General features: G+C 59.8%; 1 protein-coding gene across 1 annotated transcript in view; it reads right to left on the bottom strand.

Moving 5' to 3' along the window:
• Nucleotides 1–13,395, bottom strand: part of NCAN (neurocan) — a 34,424-nt gene extending 21,029 nt beyond the window's left edge. The window contains 7 exon segments of the mRNA XM_026655047.1: nt 2,569–4,437; nt 6,636–7,757; nt 8,511–8,804; nt 9,920–10,047; nt 11,285–11,459; nt 12,719–13,120; nt 13,338–13,395. Of these exon segments, the coding sequence (XP_026510832.1) occupies nt 2,569–4,437; nt 6,636–7,757; nt 8,511–8,804; nt 9,920–10,047; nt 11,285–11,459; nt 12,719–13,120; nt 13,338–13,395 (4,048 nt within the window).
• Between the last annotated feature and the right edge of the window lie 4,156 nt (nt 13,396–17,551).

The following is a 17,551-nucleotide window of genomic DNA, read 5'->3' as shown; positions in this document are numbered from 1 at the left end:
GCCGGGGCTCGCCGCCCTGCCCCCGGCGCTCTGGCCGCCGGGGTGGGGGGGAGAGCCTGGGGCGGCAAAAAAGCCAGAGCCGGCCCTGTCTGGGACTGGATCGTAGCCAGGGCTACCTGTCCCCTGGCTGAGCCACCCAGCAACCCTGCAGCATGGCCAGCTTCCACGCAGGGATGTCTCTGCAGTCTGGGCTGGCTTGGCCAGGGAGCTGCTAGGATGGGGGAGCAAGGGACAGAGGCCAGGAGGGTGGGTCTGGACAGGGTGTGTGTGGTGGTAGGGGGCAGTTTGGGGATGGGACCTGCCTGGCTCACTCCACAGGCCGGCAAGGAGGGACACTGAGTGTTATACCCACAGCCCTGACATGGGGAAACTCCTGTCCCGTGGGAAGTTCTACCACATCATAATCTGGTTTTGCCCCCAAACGTGACAAAAAAAGTCACCATCTGGGAATTTTTTATGAAATGAAACAGTCCAAAACTATTTGGTTTTGAATGTATTGTTTGGACTGTTCATTAATGACATTACAGGCTAGCACGGTGCAGCATATTGACATCGAAGTCTGAAGGATAAAATGGAAACGAAAAGTTTCCGGTGAAAATTTAGATGAAATTGTTACGTTCCCGCAAAACATTTCAATTTCATGGAATCAGCATTTTCCAATGGAAAATTTCTGGCTGGCTCTTGTAACGAAGAGGCCAGTTCATCCAGGCCTAGCGAGAACCAAGCTGCAGCCCCCACCCACGGTCAGCGCTGGGGAAAGAAACCCCCCTGGGTCAGGTCAAGAGCGGGGGCAGTGGGGCGCGCCAGCTGGGGATTTGGGGAGGGTTGGGGAATCGCTCCAGGTAGGAGTCTGTCTGACCTACCTCCCCATTGGGGGAAGTTGACTGCTCCCCCTACCCCCCAGCATTAGCACGGCCACAGGACAGAGTCTGTGTTGCCCCAGAAACAATACGATCGTGCCAGGTTCCTGCCGGGCGTGCCAGGGCGGAGGGGTGAGGTGCCACAGCGCATTTGCCCATCAGGGAGCTGTTTGCAGGGGCTCGGCCCAGCAGCAGCTCCAGCTCCCAGCGCTGACACACATTTCACCAGCACGCTCCTTTCCCAGCAGCGCAGGAACCTCAGACTGCTGAATATTAACCGTGTTGACTTTCCCGCCTCTCAGTGGCTCCAAACTTTAAATATATTTGTTGTCTTTCTCCCAGATACGAAAAGTCTTTGGATGCTAAATATTCCCTGCCCGGAGCTGCCTCTCTAGCTATTATTATTAGCAACTGCAAAGATTAAATATTTAAAAGCCTGGGTTCCCGGCTCGCTCTAAGAGCACAGAGCACGTCGAGAAATCCAGGCTATGCCTGCAGCCCCGTCGTGGTTGGAAGGAGAGCTCTGTATAAAACTCAGCACCGAGGAAATTGGTGCTAATAAAATAAGGCCCCCTGAACCCTGGCCTTAACATTGAATCAATCTCTCAGTGTGTCTCTCCGTTGGGCTGTCGATCTGCCGCCATTCCTAGAGTCTAGTCTTTCTCTCCCGAAATCCTAACCTATCTATCCCAATACACCCCCTTTATCGGTCATCTATCCATCCCCCTCCCCACCCATCTAGCGCCTAAAATCCTAGTAACTCTCTCTCCATCCCTAGAGCCTAGTGGCTCTATCGACTCTGTTTTCTCTATTGTTCTCTCGCTCTCTCTGAAGGCCCCTGGTTTTTAGCAGCCGGGCAGACTTGCTCGCTGAGCTACGCACAAGGACTCTGCTGAGGTTCCCCCTCGGAGGCTCCAGCATGCCAGCTCGGAGGAGAAGCTGAGGCTATTTTTTGCCAACTTGACTGTGTCCGAGTTGCATTTCATCGGCGGGGCTGCTCGGTTGGAGAACCTCCGCGTCGGGCGCGAGGGCGGCTGCACAGGAAGCAGCGCTAGGAAACTAAGACGGATTATTTTGTTCCTTGTTCCATGAGAGATGGGGGACCTCGCCCTTTGCCTGGGCTGGGTCCTGCATCCCCAGACGTCCCCCATGACTTCATCAGGCTTTTGGTCAGGCCCTGGGATGGAGGGAGGAGAAGTGCAGGGGTGGGGGTGCAGCTACCCAGAAACCTGGGATCAGGAGCAGCAGTGGACAGGGGAAGAGAAGTGTGTGTGGGGGACGGACACAGAATGGCATCTTGCAATGTGCCGACTGCTTCCTCCCTCGGAACTGAGTGGCTTCCGAGGGACTGGCTTTGCCAGCCCGGCTGTGAAGACCTGGGTTCAAATCCTGGGAAAGCTCCTAGGGTTTCAGGAATGGCAGGCAAGCAACAGAGCCACCACACTGTAGCACAGTTCAGCATGACTCAGGGGCATCGGCAGAGCTGGAGGGGGAGCCCAGGACTGGGACAGCAGAGGGGCTGTGGGTCGGGATTGAGGGGCTTCAGCAGAACTCCAGGGGGAGCCCAGGTCTGGGATAGGAGGAGGGGGCTATGGGTTGGGAGTGGGGAGCCCAGCTCTTGCTCATGCTCTGCCTGGCTCCAGCAGGTGCCACCACCCCTGAGCTCCCAGCATGGGCCCCGTTCCCGGCTCTGTGGGCCACCACTTACCCAGTGTGCTGGCCTTGCTCTCCCCGCTCCAGGCCGGGCTCTCCTTCTCCCCCACAAAGGGCAGCGCTTGCTCCTCTCCGCTCCCGCTGTCCGCCAGCGAAAGCCCCGGGGCCTCAGCCAGGATGCCCTCTTGGGCTATGTCAATCACGGGCTGGAGAATGAATCTGTCCAGCTCCGCCTCGGGTACCTCGAAGGCCTGGCTGGTGTGCACGGCGGGCTCCAGGACGCCTTCCTCCCGGGACCCGGCAACCAGCGGGGACAAATCAGTGGGCAAGCTGGGCAGGGGGTCCTGAGGGCCGGCGCTCACCCTCGGCCGTTGTTCCAGCGGGGGCGGCCCAGCTGCAGAGCCCCACAGCGTCGGGGGCTCCTCCCTCTTGGCTTCCCCTGAGACATCCTCCGCGTTGGGCTCTGTGTGGCTTGCAGCAGCCGGTGCGGAGGGTGAGCTCTCCAGCCCCGTGGCGCCGGTGGCTCCTGGCAGCCTGGTCATTGCGACAGCAGCCTGGGCTGGTCCTGCTGCAGGGGCTCGGTTAGCAACTGCGCCGGGGAGTGTGGGACCCGGTGCGGGGGAGTGGGCAGGCTCCGTGATTGCCAGCGATGGCTGTAGGAGGCTGATGGCTGCTGCCGCCATCTGCCCCCTCCTGGTCACCGGCCAGTTGGTCCCTGCCGGCTTGTAGGGGCCCAGAGCCATGGTCTGGGTGGTGCCAAAAGGGAGTGTAGGGGGACCCACAGACTGCTCCGCTGACCCGTCTCCAGACAGCGCTGCAGCCAAGTACACGTCCTCGCCCTCCCCCTCCAGCGCCTGCGGCCGTGGCTGGCTGGCTGCCATTGCCCAGGCTGGGCTGGGCTGCGTGGCAGGTTGGCGGCTGGCCGGCTCGCTGTCCCTGGCTGGTGCCACCCGAGGGTCAGAGCGGGTGGGTTCTGGGGATGGAATCTCCTCAGCGGGATGAGTGACTGTGCCTTCGCCTTGCAGCTCAGCCTGCTCATCCTCTGCACGCTCGTCTCTCAGCTCCCGGGCTGGGCCAGGCAGCGTTTCCTCCGTGCCCGGGGGTTCATCCAGAGACTCCAGGCCCAGAGCCCTGTGGGCGTCCATGCCACCTCGCTCTCTGGGATCCTTGGAGCCAGAGCTCTCGGTGCTGGCTGCAGGGCTACCAGCGCGGCCAGCCAAGGAAATGAACCTCTCCGTAAAGCTCACGGCTTTGCCCTTCCTCTCCGGGAAGCTGTATTCCGCAGCGCCGCTGCCTTCGCTGCCCCCGGGGTGGGGATGGGCGGAGGGGGGCGCCCCCGGATCCTCAGCGTGGGGGGGGAGAAGTGCATGCAGGCGGGCCCTGGGGAGGGCAGGTAGCGGCAGGATGGGGGTGGCACCCTCCTCACTGGAGGTGACCTCCCCAGAGGAATCCTCCGCATCCTCCCCAGGGGGTGGCAGCCCCAAGCCCCCCGCCTGGGGGTAGTCGCCTCGGACGCTGGAGCTGGGGAGTGGCGGGTCGAGAACAGCCTCCTGCAGGGGACTGAGAGCGTCTCCTGGGGTCAGGGTGCCGGCCGGGCGCAGAGGCATCCCACTGGCTGCTGGCGTCGGGGTGCTGTCAGAGCTCCAGTCCTGTCTTCCCTCCTCTGCGCTGGCTGCTGTCTCTGCCGCCCCCCGAGTACCCATCAGTGACTCTCCCACCCCGCTGGTGTCGGCCGCATGCTCTGCCCAAGGACTGTCGCTGGCCGGGGGCTGGTCAGTGGGAGCCCAGTGGCTGTGCTGGGGGAGCGGCGGTGTCAGGTGGAGGGTCCATTCCGGCAGTTCTTTCTGGCTGGGAGCGGATGGTGAGGGGGGCGCTGGGGCTGTCCCCGTCTGCGGGGGCCATGGGTGTGTTGATCCCCTTTGCTCTGCAAAAAGCCGGAGATGTTGGTTAGCAGAAGGCCCTGGGGCATGGGCAAGGGAGCAGCGAGGGGGCATGGATCACACAACCGGCTACACCGGGAGCCCCCCTTCTAAATACAATAATCAGACAACAGCAGGACCCACGCAGGCCAAAGGGAAGGGCCCAATCCTGGCAGTGCAGGGCTTTGACTGCAGAACTCCCGTTGGGCCCATCCTGGCTCCTGGTCGCACTGATTTCAGCAGGGTCGGGGGGAGAATCTGCCATGCGCTGGGGGTGTTACTCATCGCTAGGGCAGCAGGGGAGAAACACAGCAGCCAGCTGAGTCCTGGTCATTCGGCTTCCCTTCCCGGCCCCCCCGAGTCCCATACTAGTCATTATGGATGAGGAGTTGTTAAGCAGGGATGATGTGCTCGGAGCTGTACAAGACCCGATGCCCCGAGTGGAGAGCCCCACCCACGCAGGAGGAACGACCGCCGGTAACCACTGTGGCGCTCATTGCCGAGGCCCGTCTCAGTGCTGGGACGGTCTGACTGTAAACGCTCGGGTCTTGGCGGGCTAGTGCAGAACGCGGAGGTGTTTCATGTTGGCAGAGGGGAAGGGGTGGGTGTGTGGGTCAGAGCACAGTAATAGGAGTCAGGACTCCTGGGTTTTCTTCCTGGCTCTGGAAGGGGAGTGTTGTCTGGTGGTTAGAGCAGGGAGGGCTGGATCTCTATAGGACTCTGACACGGTCTCACCTAGGGCCAAATTTTCAAACCAGGCAGGGATGCGGTGGCATGGACGGAGCTGTGCCTGACGTGCCGACACAGCCACCGCATTTGTGCATGTACATCAGCTACGTGCACGTGCGAACAGTCAGACGGGGCTACTGCACCTGCGTGTGTGAGAATCATTTGTGCAAATTCAATATGCAAAAAGTACCACCGCTTTCGGCCACGTGCCCTGGCTGTGCCCTGCTCCTCAGCCGTGGGCCAGGAGCTCTCAGGGGCAGGCTGTGGGTCTACAATGCGGGGGGATCCTGGGACAGAAAGCACCATCGGTGCACAAGGGTCTGAGGAGAGGTGCTATTGAGTGGCTGGACGCCCATCACCCCGGCCCCTCTCCTTGGGCTGTGACGAGCGCTGAGCACTCAATTTACACAGCCCCGCTCTGCGCTGCCACATTATCACAAGGATTTGATAATGGCCTTTAATGATGAGCAGCAGCAGATCCCGGCTAGGCAAGGTTGCCATGGCTACTGGCTCCTCATCACTCAGGCAACATCTGGGGAGGAGGCTCCCCCACTCTGAAGGCCTCGTTAGTTGCCAGGTGATGGGGGGGCTGCACATGATGCTCTCTCTCCTGGCGGGGGAGGGGAGACAGCCCTTTGTCCAGGGGGGGCTCCCTCAGGTGGGGGGGGGGATGTGGGAGATGGGGTGGAGAAGGGGGCAGGACGGGCTCAGATCACCAACAGTCCCTGGGAGCAGGGGGTGGGGGGAAGTGAGAGCAAGGGAGTTGTTTATACAGACAGTGAATTCAGTGCAGATGGGAGGGGGTGGGGGGAAGGGAGGGGTGCCCTTGCATGGGGAGAGGGAGTCTGTGGACTAGGAGGGAAGGGGGCAGAGTGAGTGGGGGGGCGGCTGGTGTTGTATTGTTGGGGCTTTCTGGCTCACTGCCCCCACCTCCCTGAGCCCCTCACAGGGACCTGGTCTTGTCTGTGCCACGCCCAGCCCGACGGGGACCCCCATCTCGGTCGGCGCCCGCCCCGACGGGGGCCCCCCATCTCGGTCGGCACCCGCCCTGCGCCTGGCACGACGGGGGCCCCCCATCTCGGTTGGCGCCCGCCCTGCGCCCGGCCCGACGGGGGCCCCCATCTCGCCTGGGGTCTGTGAGGCTCCCAGCACGACGGGGCCCCGATCCTTGGGAGTGTAGATGCTCCCATGATACAGCGAACAAGAAGTCAGACCAGGGCAGAGCAGGAGTAACCCTGTGGACATCAATGGAATTGCAGGTGTAATGAGCGGACTAGACTGGTCAGAATGGGGTGAAATTGGCACGACTGGGTGGGAAACGCTTCTCTTTGTCTAGATACAAATCGCTCAGATCATGGGGCTGCCCTGGCGAACACATGGGCAGATGGTCAGTCCTGCATTATAAAGCTACGGCGGCCGCAAATAATTCCACTTCACCCCCCGCCTCGGATAGAGGTTAATTAGAGATACTCACGGTAGCCGACCTGCCCCTCGGCCTGCCCATCCACTTCGTTGGAGAGGGGGTAGGCGCTTTCCCCTGCGTGGGCCTTGGCGGTGGGCTTGGCCGCAGGGAGGATCTCGACTGCGTTGTCCACTCTGCCTTTCCTCTCCTGCGCCAGGCCAGGGGCAGGCGTGAGGCCCCCCCAAGCATTCCCGTCCACGCCCTGGGCTTGTCCCTCGCGCTGCAGCTGGAAGTAGCGGCCGTTCAGTCCCGAGGAGATGCTCTTCTTGGTGGATTCGGGGCCGTGGGGCAGATGGCTGGGTTCATCCGGAGCAGCGGGGCTCGGCTGCTCGGGCTTGTTGGCAGCAGATGATGCCCCCATGCTATCCTGGGCCACGGTGCTAGCGACTCCTTCCTGGGGGAGCTCTGGGGCAGGGCTTTGGGAAGGTGGCTGCAGATCAGCTGACAGGGGCCCCCACGTGATGCCAGCGTGCCAGGTTGGCTGGAAGGCATCGGTGGTCTCCCCCAGGGCTGGGGCGTCTCTTTCCTCAGAGGACAACTGGCTGGGGCCAGGTGTCTCCTCCCAGCGGCCTGTGGTGAAGCCCAGCGGCTCGCGGGCTCCCTGGTTGCTGCTCACCCCATGCGCTGGTGCCTGGTCGACCATATTCAGAGACTGATCTTCCCCTGGCCCAGCCGGAAAGGAGACTGAAGAGGGTTTCGGAGACACAGGCTCAGCCAGAACCCCGGCCCCGTCCAGAACGGGAGCTACTGTGGCGGCTGCCCTCTCGGATCCCACCTGGGGCGGCTCCGGGTCTTTCCCGGCTGGGCTAGCCGTCACCAGCTGCAGCTGCTCGTCCTCCGTCAGGACTGGCCCCAGCAGCTTGTGCCGCAGGGTGTAGCGATCGCGGGTGATCTCCCTGGAGTCCCCGGACACGCTGGGGTCCTCGCGCTCCTTGGGGATCAGCTCGTTTCGCGCCAGAGGCAGCCGCTCCTCAGCGTGCTCCACCAAGACATTGTCAATGCCCAGAGGGTCAGGCCCCGCCGGCTCCAACCCATCCGGATCCTGCTCCGGCTGCCCGCGGTCCAGGCTGCTCTTTGTTTTCTCAGGACTCAACTCGTCTGGTTTCTTCTGGGACGGGGATGGCTGCTGACCCGCTGCAAAGAGATGAACGAGCAGGAGCTGACACAGGCTGCTCTGATCCAAGTGGACAGAGACGAGAACCGGGCGTGTGCTAACAGGGACTCAGTGGGATTCACCCAGCAAGGGCAGGAAGCCCCCCTGCGAGTGCGAACCAGGCCTGGATCCAGAGCCAGGTGAAATCCGGGGGCCTGGAAGTCTCGTTTGGCTCCGGCCCCTATGGGGTTGCAGGAGCCTTGGGGAGATGAGTGAGCGTGAGGGGTGGGGGACACAGGAACGCCAGAACGAGCCCGTTTCCTGTTTGAGTCACTAATGGACAGTGTGAGAGGCAGCTGACCAAGCGACTTGCACCATCCCCAGGGAGTAATGGAGGGATCTCCGAGCCAGCGCCGGAGTCGTTAACAGAGGGGTCACCACACGCAGAGCAGGGCCGTGGAACAGGTGGGGAACCGAGCCATGGGAAGTGTGTAAAGGGATTCAGGGTCATGTGGAGGAGGTGGTGCAGGGATAGGAGGGCACCAGGGTCATGGGGCGGGTGGGTGACGCAGGGATTAGACGGGCACCAGGGCTGCGGGGTGGGTAGGTGACGCAGGGACAGGTGTGCACCAGGGTCATGGGGAAGTGGTGATGCAGGGACAGGCAGGCACCAGGGTCGTGGGGCGGGTGGGTGGTTTTAATGACACGGAGGGTGATTCTGGATCAGGAACTGGACAGGCCCATCATCCCTGGTCTGATCGGTCCCCGGAAAGGACGCCCTCACTCCCACTTACCTTTGTAGCAGTAGGCGTCAAACTTCGAGGCTGGGTCCGGGAAGCCCGTCCGGTTGGGGAACTGGTACACGGTCCTCACGCCCGGCTCGTCCCCGCCACATTTTTTACGTGGGGTCCTGATTGGGTAGCGGACGCTTCCGTCAGCCAGCCAGCCTGGGTCGCACTGGTCCAAGCCATCCCTCCAGGCTAAGTACAACTGGCCCGTGGTGGCTAGCGAGGCCCCCCAGCTCTGGCAGTGCTTCCTGGCTCCCTGAGACGTCAGCCGTCCGGGCGTGGAGACGAAGAACACTTTCCCTGCCAGGGGAAGAAAAGCCCATTGATACATACAGCTCACCAGTCACCCAGCAGTGCAGCCACCTCTGGGGTGGAATGCAACCGCATCTTAACAGTGCTGTATAACAGCTGGGATGTGAACTGAAGCCTAGTGGTGCCACAGAGCCATTGACTTTACTAGAGTGATGCTGACTTACACCAGTTGAGGATCTGGGCCTCTTGCATCCAAGGGATGGCAGGTTCATGCTGGCATCCAGCCAAGATACGTGAGCTGGCCCTGCCTAGGCCTGGCAATCTTTGCTACCACTCAGCACCCCACCTTCCCCTCTCATCTGAAAGGAAGCCCCTCCAGCAGCACAGCGCCCGCTGTCATCCTACCGGGGAACTGGGGCAGAACTGGCTCCGAAGGGCAAACATCCTCACCACTTGCTGAGAGACCCTAGGGTCTCCCTTCCAAGCACTGACCAGGCCTACTCCTGCTTAGCTTGCAAGGCCTGCCACAGCACAAATCCCAGGGGGAGAGGGGGTGCAGCTGTAGCATCCCTGAGCCACCCCACCGCTCAAGGTCACCAGAAAGGCTTCAGGTGCAAAGAGGCAATAAATTCTCCTTTGCTCCATTTGCTGACACGGCCGTGAAATCAGCATCCGTCAGCCCGGGGAGCTCGGAGCAGAGGAATGCATTTTTAAAGTCTTCATTGCTTAAGCAATAAGGCACAGCCAGGTGCACGGTGCTCCTCGGTTTATCACCGTCCCCTGGGGGCGGCATGCAGCCAGCGGTGTGTCGCCAATCCATCAGGAGCCGCCCGGCGCTGGCTGAGGACCGGCCCTCAGGGAGCCTTTTATTGACTCTCAAAGAGCAGCAGGGGAGGCTGCGGGTGGAGGGGAGATGGCCAGGGCTTGGCACCAAGGAGCCCGCTCCCTGCCCTGAACCTCTTGGGGTAGAAATCCTCCTGGCTTCTCTGCCATTGACCCTGCCAGAGAGACGCTCCCAGCCCAGAGGTGCCGGGGGAAATAACTGCCCCCTTCCAGCCATGTCCCAGCCCCACTTCCCAGCCCCTGAAAGCAGGCGGCAGGAGGGGCCCTTTGGGGCTGCCTAGGGAAGCGTCGTCGGGAAGGGGCCCATGCCCCAGGCTTGCCTTGCAGCTCCCTGGCGTAGCAGTAGACGTCATAGGCTTCGCTGGCTTCCCGCTCCCCGTAGCTGCGGACGCCCGGGAGGCTGCTGCGGTCTCCATAGCAGCCAGGTCTGGAGAGCGTGATGGGGTACCTGTGGGGAGCAGGTGCAGAGCAGCGGTCACGGGCCTGGATCAGCCCTTGTCCTCCCCGTCCCACAAGCCTCGGACAGCCACACAACAGATGCTGCCTCCGTGCTGCTATGCTTTAAAGCAGGAAGCATAGAGTGCAAAGGGGGAGATTGGGGGAGGGGGTCACAGATTCACAGCATCCCCATCGGTGTCTGCAGGGAGCTGGGGTGGGAGTAGGGGCCCGGTGTTTCTGCAGGGGGCCCTTTGACAGCAGAGATGCCAAGCCCCGGCTCTCCGAATTTGTGACGGATCTGGCTGCATGACACTCAGGCGGCGGCACATTGATCTTGCAGAGAATCACTCGCCACGGGGAACCGCGCTGGAATCAAGCAGCCGTCACTTTGATTCAGGTCAGAAGCTGAGGGTGTCTGATGGCAATTTCAATGATAACGGAGAAGAGGTGGAGGGGGAAAAAAATCTCTTGATATAGAGGAGAGCCGGGGGCCCAGGGGGATGGAGAGATGGAGAGGGGCAGGGGGGAGCTGGAGGTGTACAGATGGGAGATGTAAGTGCGGATCTGTGTCCTGAACCCAAAGGAGAACTGACCCCTGTTTGCTAACAGCAGAAGTACAGCCGCAAAGTGCTTGGCAGGGATTAACCACCTTCCACCCCCCACGCTCAGGCTGGTCAGGGTCATTCTCCCCAGTTTGCGGATGGAGCAGGGACATGACTCACTCCAGGTCACCCAGCGAGTCAGTGGCAGAGATGGGAGCAGATCTGTGCACGTGGGACAGGCCTGCGCGTGGAAAGGCCCCACTGTGCACCAGTTACCAAGCCCCTTGCCTGATCTGCAGACACAAAGGTGTTTTGCACACACGTTTTTTGCATGCGCGGGAACCTGCTTTAGGTAGATTTTGCAGGCCGCTAGTATCTGAATCTATGGCTCAGTGGCTGCGGCTTAGCTGGGTGCCTCTGGGCCACCGGCATGGCGGCTTTGCTGGGTCAGGGCTGTGTTACGGGAGCCTGGGCCCACAGGGAAATAGGGATCTAGGGTCTCCAAAGGAGGGATACAACATCACATCGATTCCCAGGGCTCCGGTGCTGCCAGGCGAGGTGCAAGATGTAGAAACGAAGCAGCCGCGTCACACTGTGAAGCTGTCCCATAGTCCCACCCCCATCACCGAACGGCCACTCTCCAATAGGGCTACTCCCCGAGCCGCATCCTGACAGCGCCCAGGATCCGGGGGCTCCCCCGTTTACCGGACGGTCTGGTCGGCCAGCCAACCAGCATCGCAGTTGTCGTAGCCGTCTTCGAAGGCAGCCTGCAGGTGACTCGGGGAGGCGATGACGGCGGAGTTTTCCTGGCAGGTGCGCTGGGCCTCGGGGAAGGTCAGCGCGTAGCGGTTGCTGGCGGCTCGGTAGTGGAACACCACGCCTGGGGAGAAGGGGACATGCGGGGCGTGAACAGGGGACAATGCCGATGGGGGCTGCGCAGGGAGGAAGGAGCCCCCGCTCCAATCAGCCCAGAGACAGTTTGTCTTAGGGACAAAGTAAGTTCCACGCTGGTGAAAGGGGCGGGATTGAGAGCCCTGGAGCCTGCTGTTTTCTGTTTATCCACAGAGAAGGTGTTTGCCCAAAGTGACACAGTGACAGAGCTGGGGACATAAGGCAGCTGTCTGTATTCTCAGCCTCCCCGATCACACTCACCTGGCAGCACTGGGAATAGAACCCAGGAGTCCTGGTTCCCAGTCCTCCCCTTGCTCTAACCCACTAGACCCCACTCCCCTCTCAGAGCCAGTAACAGATCCCAGGAGTCCTGGCTCCCAGCCCCCTCTGCTCTAACCCACTAGACCCCACTCCCCTCCCGGAGCCAGCAGCAGACCCCTCTGAAAGAGCAAAGCAAATCATGAGCAAGGCCCCAGTCTGCAAGTACTACAGCCCCGCGGAGCCGCTAGAGCTCCGGGGGAAGCCTCAGGAGGACGCTGAGAAGCAGCCGGCAGCGTTTGCTCGCGGAGCGTTGACAGCGCCCGAGCGGGGCTATGCGCGGATAGAGAAGGAGTCGCTGGCCATGTGCTGTCAGGGTGGAAAGATTCCATCAGTTCCCCTTTGGACACCAGCTGGACGTGCAGCCTGAGCACCAGCCATTAGCATCAGCGGGAAGCTGCTTCCGGGGGCGCCCAAGTGACTACACTGCATGTTACTGGGACTCCAGCGTACCGGGGTGAAGAGACGGTGCACCCCTGCTCAGTGCACAGGACACACACACGTATACACACAGCCAGACAAAGGAGAGAGACCCAGAGCCAGCGGCCCCAGAGCCAGGGCTGCCCTGAGAGATACCAGTGCCACTGCCTACCCTGCTATTATACCGTGCCGCAGCAGCTGCACTGATCCCAGCTGCCCCCAGGGCTGAGTTCACCTCCAGCTCCTGGGACTGGCAGCGCACGGCGGTGGCTGGGCTCTGGCCAGCCTGGAGTAGCCGACACTCCCGCAGTGGCTCTCCCGTAGACATCCAATGGGAAACTAATCACCCGCTTGGCTTGGGCATCACTGCGGAGGTGGAGGTGGGGGTGAGGGATGCGGAGCAGCAGGTGGCAGAGGAAGTGTCCACTCTGGTGCTCGGCCTGCATGGCTCATGACCCCCATCCTGCCGGCGTGCCCCCCCCCCCCCACGTTGCCATGCCCCCAACTCACCCGTGACTTCCAGGGGCAGCAGGTCCTGCTCGTCGTCGACGCCGGCCACTACCTCGCAGCGGTACAGCCCGGCGTCGCTGGCCCGCGCCGCGCCGATCACCAGGGTGGCGTTGTAGCGGTTGCTGGGGTAGCCAGGCAGGGACACCCTCCCCTCGTAGGCTTTCACCACCTTCACCACGTTATCCTTGGCCACCAGGACTGGCACGTCCTCCTTCTGCCCGGATGCCGCCTGCACCTTGCTCCATTTGATGCGAGGCGGGTCCGGTGGCTCGTTGGGCCCCAGCGAGGCCGAAGGCTGGAGCAAGAAGAGGCAGGGCAGGGCCACTGGCTCAGCCAGCCCCACACGTAGTGGCTGGTGCTGGACCTTGTTGATGCGAATCACATTCCCATTGTCCTGGGAACCTGCAGGAGAGAGACAAAGAGGAGAGGGGATCAGAGGGAGGTGTACGCCTGGGGGGAGCGAGATACCCCTGTGATGGGCACAGCCGAGAGAAAGAGACAGAGACACATGTTCTGGCCAAACCATCTCAGACTCAGAACCGACCCCAAGCTCAAATCGGAACCGACTCCAGGGTGCAGAAAAGTCCCCTGCATTTCCCCCCGACAGTTTCATTCTCACTTCGTCCGGCTGGGATCCGGCAGTGCCGGTCTGCCACCGGGAAGCTATTGGGGTCCATTTCCAGCCCCCAGCCCCATGATGATGAGCATTCTGCCTAGGTCTCCCACATGGTCCCCAAGCTCCTGCGATCCGTTCCCACTGGGCGACTCTCAGAGCGTCCATTCCCTGGGAGCGTCACACGGCGAGGACAGGGTGAGATCAAGCAGCCCTGTCGATCCCTCGCTGATGCCTGCAGACTCACCCGCAGGCAAGGGGCAGTTTGTACCAGTGCCAGTGGCTGCACCCCTCCTGGCTGGTATCCATTCCCCCTGCAGGCCCGCGATCACGCCCACAGTGGGTCTGGCTGACACGGCAGACACCGGGGGGCTTTTTTACGGGTATAAATCAAGTGAGCTGCGGCGGGGAGCAGGATCCTGCTCAATGCAGGGGGATGCAGATCAGCTCTGGTTACTAGCTTTCACCCCCTTGGCCCTGGAGCTACAGCAGGTGCCGAGACAGCCTGAACCAGACCCGCCAGGTCAGAAGGCCCCTGGGCTGCGGTGGTGCCCCCTGTCGAAGCCCAGCCCCGGATCTCCAGCACTGAGCTGGAAACACCCTCTGCAGAACAAGCCAGGCTGGGAGCGCAGAGCAAGGGCCTGCCGCCTTTGCTCACAAGGAAGAGCCCTGTAGACGTCCACAGGCCCCAGCGTGACCTCGCTGCCGGGGAGGATACCAGCTACCTGGGAGCAGGTGAGAGCAGGATCAGAGGAGCGAGCCCATGGTCAGCATACACCTCCTGCTGCACCAACAGATGCACTGCAAGGGACCTCCAGCCAGCCCCCAGGTTCTGTAGCATCGCAGAGCTATCTGCTACCTCTGCAGCAGGTGGCACAGAGCACGGCTAGAAACAGGCCTCGGGACTAGGCTGCATGGCCCATGACTTTTCTGCTAGGGCCCTTCTCGGTGCTCCTGCATAGCACGCACAGTGCTGGAGATGCTGGGACGGCTTTAGCAGCAGGGCTGTCTGGGCATGAAAGGGTGTCAGGCAATCCGGTCCCGGCAGGCAGCTAGGTTGATTGGCCCAAGCTGTGCTTAATTGCGTGAGTGCTGACACCTGCAGCAGGGAGCCCGGGATAAAAGCAGCCCTGGCAAACGTGGGCTATTGTCACTGGGGGCTGGGATGCAGGTGCAGTGAGGGGTGATCTGATCTGATCTGATCTGGGCAGGGCAGGGCAGGGTTCTTTAGTGAGTGGAAGATAAAGTAGCTAAATATCAGCTTAGATCAGGAGTCCTTTCTAAACTGCAATTAACAATTCTCCTTCTTAATTGCATGTTTGCAACCCTCTTCTCTCCTCTCAAATATACTCCGAAACCCCCCAGGGCTCTGCTTTGCCATAGGCAAGAATAAAAGCTAAGTCTCCTGTGAGAAAATGCAGCATGTGCCTCCTCCAGAGAGGGCTGTCTGAATGCAAAATGGAAGGTGCCTCTGAAGGAAGGAGGCATGGGCCTGAGATCAGGGGGATCTGGGGTCCGGTCCTGGCAGGGTGTGACTCTGGCCAAGTCCCTGCATCTCCTTCTCTGGAAAAAGGGGTTAATGAACCTTCCTTTTCCCCAGCCAATATTGTGAACCTCAAACGATCAGAGACCATGAAGCAGGCACCAAAGATCATGAGTTTGGCTTCCTAGTGAAGAGATTTAAACAGAATGATAACTAGTGGGTTCTTTCCCTTTGCTTTCTGGTGGTGGGGCCATTTTCCATCTCTTCTCTGCAACCAGCAGAGCCAGAAATTTACCCTTTTAAAATAAAATGAAAGCTGAGACTTGCACTTAATCCCATGAATCCAGAGGCTGGGGCTTAAAGAAAATGCTGTGAGGCTGGTGATACAACTGGGAGCGCTGCCCTGAGGAGCTGCCTGGCACAATGAGGGCCTGATCTAGGTTGGGGCCTCTAGGAGCTACCCCAATTCACATGATAAGGAGGGAGGGGGAGTTTTTGAGATACAGGCCAGAGACTGGACCCTCCTCCGCCCTCCCCCCCCACCAGCAATGCCCCCCCATCTCCCTGAGCTTGTTCTAGCCAAATGGTGTTGCCATGTTACCGGTATGTCCTTGCCAAATGTGACATGCCCAGGCCAGAGGCTCTGTTCCTCCCCATCTTCCTCCAGCCTGGGCCCCACAGCTAAGAGCTTCCTATGGCAGCCAGACTATTGAGTTGACAGTGGACGGGGGCTCTGAGCTAAAGGCCCTTCGCCACACCTATTGGGTTGCCATGGCACCCACACAGTCCAGCCCTGCCCCGGGGTGTATAAGGGGGAAAGCGAGAGGTCTGGGCGCTGGGGCGAGTAACAAAGGTCCTGTGGATGCAGTGGGCTGGTCTATGGAGGGGTCAAGACCAGAAACCGAGGCTCCTCGGTGCGCGCAGCATGACGGGGGGGACGCCGTGCCAGGAAATCTTTGAGCTGCCAATTGACCTGGTCTCTCTGAGGCCCGAGGACCAGCTTTTACTGTGAGGTTTGTGTTTGCAAGCTCCCTGCCTGCCATCCCCACTCTAGCTCCTTACACTTGGTCGACCAGCCCCATGAGGGATTGAGCTGTATGCAAAGCAGCGCCCCAGGGAAAGCCGTGTCCCGCTCCACATGAGTAACCCAGAACCCGCCAGGCTCTCCGGCTGGGCTGGCGTTCCCTAGGGGGGCATCAAAGAACTGCACTGCAAGGATTCATCTACCTCAAGGCATTTACTGAACGTCGTAGAGTCCAGCTGGGGGCCCTTCCATGTGGTGCCATCAATTTCTAGGTGGTGCCAGCACGTATGAAAATAGAAACCATGTGCAAATAGAAACCCCTATGGTGGTATCCCCTGGCACCATGCTTGATGCCCTTAGCATCTTTGTGCGTTCTAAGCTGGATCTTAGAGCTTGCAATAAATGCTATTGTTGCCCCTCTGCTGAGCCATATCCTTGCAGGTCAGTTTCCACTGGAGGAGGAATAAGTGAAGTAGAGTCTCTGTATTTTCCTAGTGTAATTATTTACGTCATATACACCCGTCCTGGAACAGAGCGGCCACAAATGGTACACAGCCACTCCCCTCTGTCTGAACTTTTGCTCAAATGTAAAGTCCTACATGTAGGAGCAAAGAATGCAGGCCATACTCAGAGCACAGGGGACTATCCTGGGAGGCTTTGTGGGTCACGGTGGATAATCATCGGAACATGAGCTCCCAGTGCAACCCTGGGATGCATAAAAAGAAGACTCTCAAGTAGGAGTAGAAAGGTTAGTTTGCTTCTGGATTTGGCACTGATGCGATCACTACTGGAACACTTTGTGAAGTTCTGGTGCCCACAATTCATGAAGGATGTTAATAAATTGGAGCGGGTTCAGAGATGAGCCACAAGAATAATTAGAAAACTTGCCTTGTAGTGATAGACTCCAGGAGCTCAATCTATTTAGCTTAACAGAGAGAAGGCAAAGAAGCGACTTATCAGTCTACAACAGGGGTAGGCAACCTATGGCACGCGTGCCGAAGGCGGCACGCGAGCTGATTTTCAGTGGCACTCACACTGCCCGGGTCCTGGCCACCGGTCTGGGGGGCTCTGCATTTTAATTTAATTTTAAATGAAGCTTCTTAAACATTTTAAAACCCTTATTTACTTTCCATACAACAATAGTTTAGTTATATATTATAGACTTATAGAAAGAGACCTTCTAAAAACGTTAAAATGTATTACCGGCACGCGAAACCTTAACTTGGAGTGAATAAATGAAGCCTCGGCACACCACTTCGGAAAGGTTGCCGACCCCTGGTCTACAAGTACCTCCATGGGGAGCCCAGATTCGATAACACAGGGCTCTTCAGTCTAGCAGACAAAGGTCTAACCAGCTCCAATGGCTGGAAGTTGAACCTAGAGAAATTCAGACTAGAAACAAGGCACAATTGTTTTTAAACACAGTCAGAACAATTTACCAAGGGTCGTGGTGGATTCTCCAGCACTGGACATCTGAAAATCAAGACTGGATATTCTTCTCAAAGACGCGCTCTGAGTTCAAACAGAAGTTAATTCAGGGCGGCCTCTGGCCTGTACTACGCAGGAGGTCAGACAAGATGAGCACAGGGGTCCATGTGGCCATAGAATCTATGAACTCTCAGCCCAAACACCAGGGAACTGATTCCCGGGGAGCAACTCTGCCCCAGGAACTGACTAGCTCTGCTCCCCTGCTGCTTGCTACAGCGCCCCAAA

The sequence above is a fragment of the Terrapene carolina genome, unplaced genomic scaffold, assembly GCF_002925995.2.
Source record: "Terrapene carolina triunguis isolate 2854851 unplaced genomic scaffold, T_m_triunguis-2.0 Scaffold194, whole genome shotgun sequence".
NCBI classification, from domain to species: Eukaryota; Metazoa; Chordata; order Testudines; family Emydidae; genus Terrapene; species Terrapene triunguis.
Note: the sequence above shows the minus strand (reverse complement) of the source record. Positions and strands in the feature narration are given on the sequence as shown.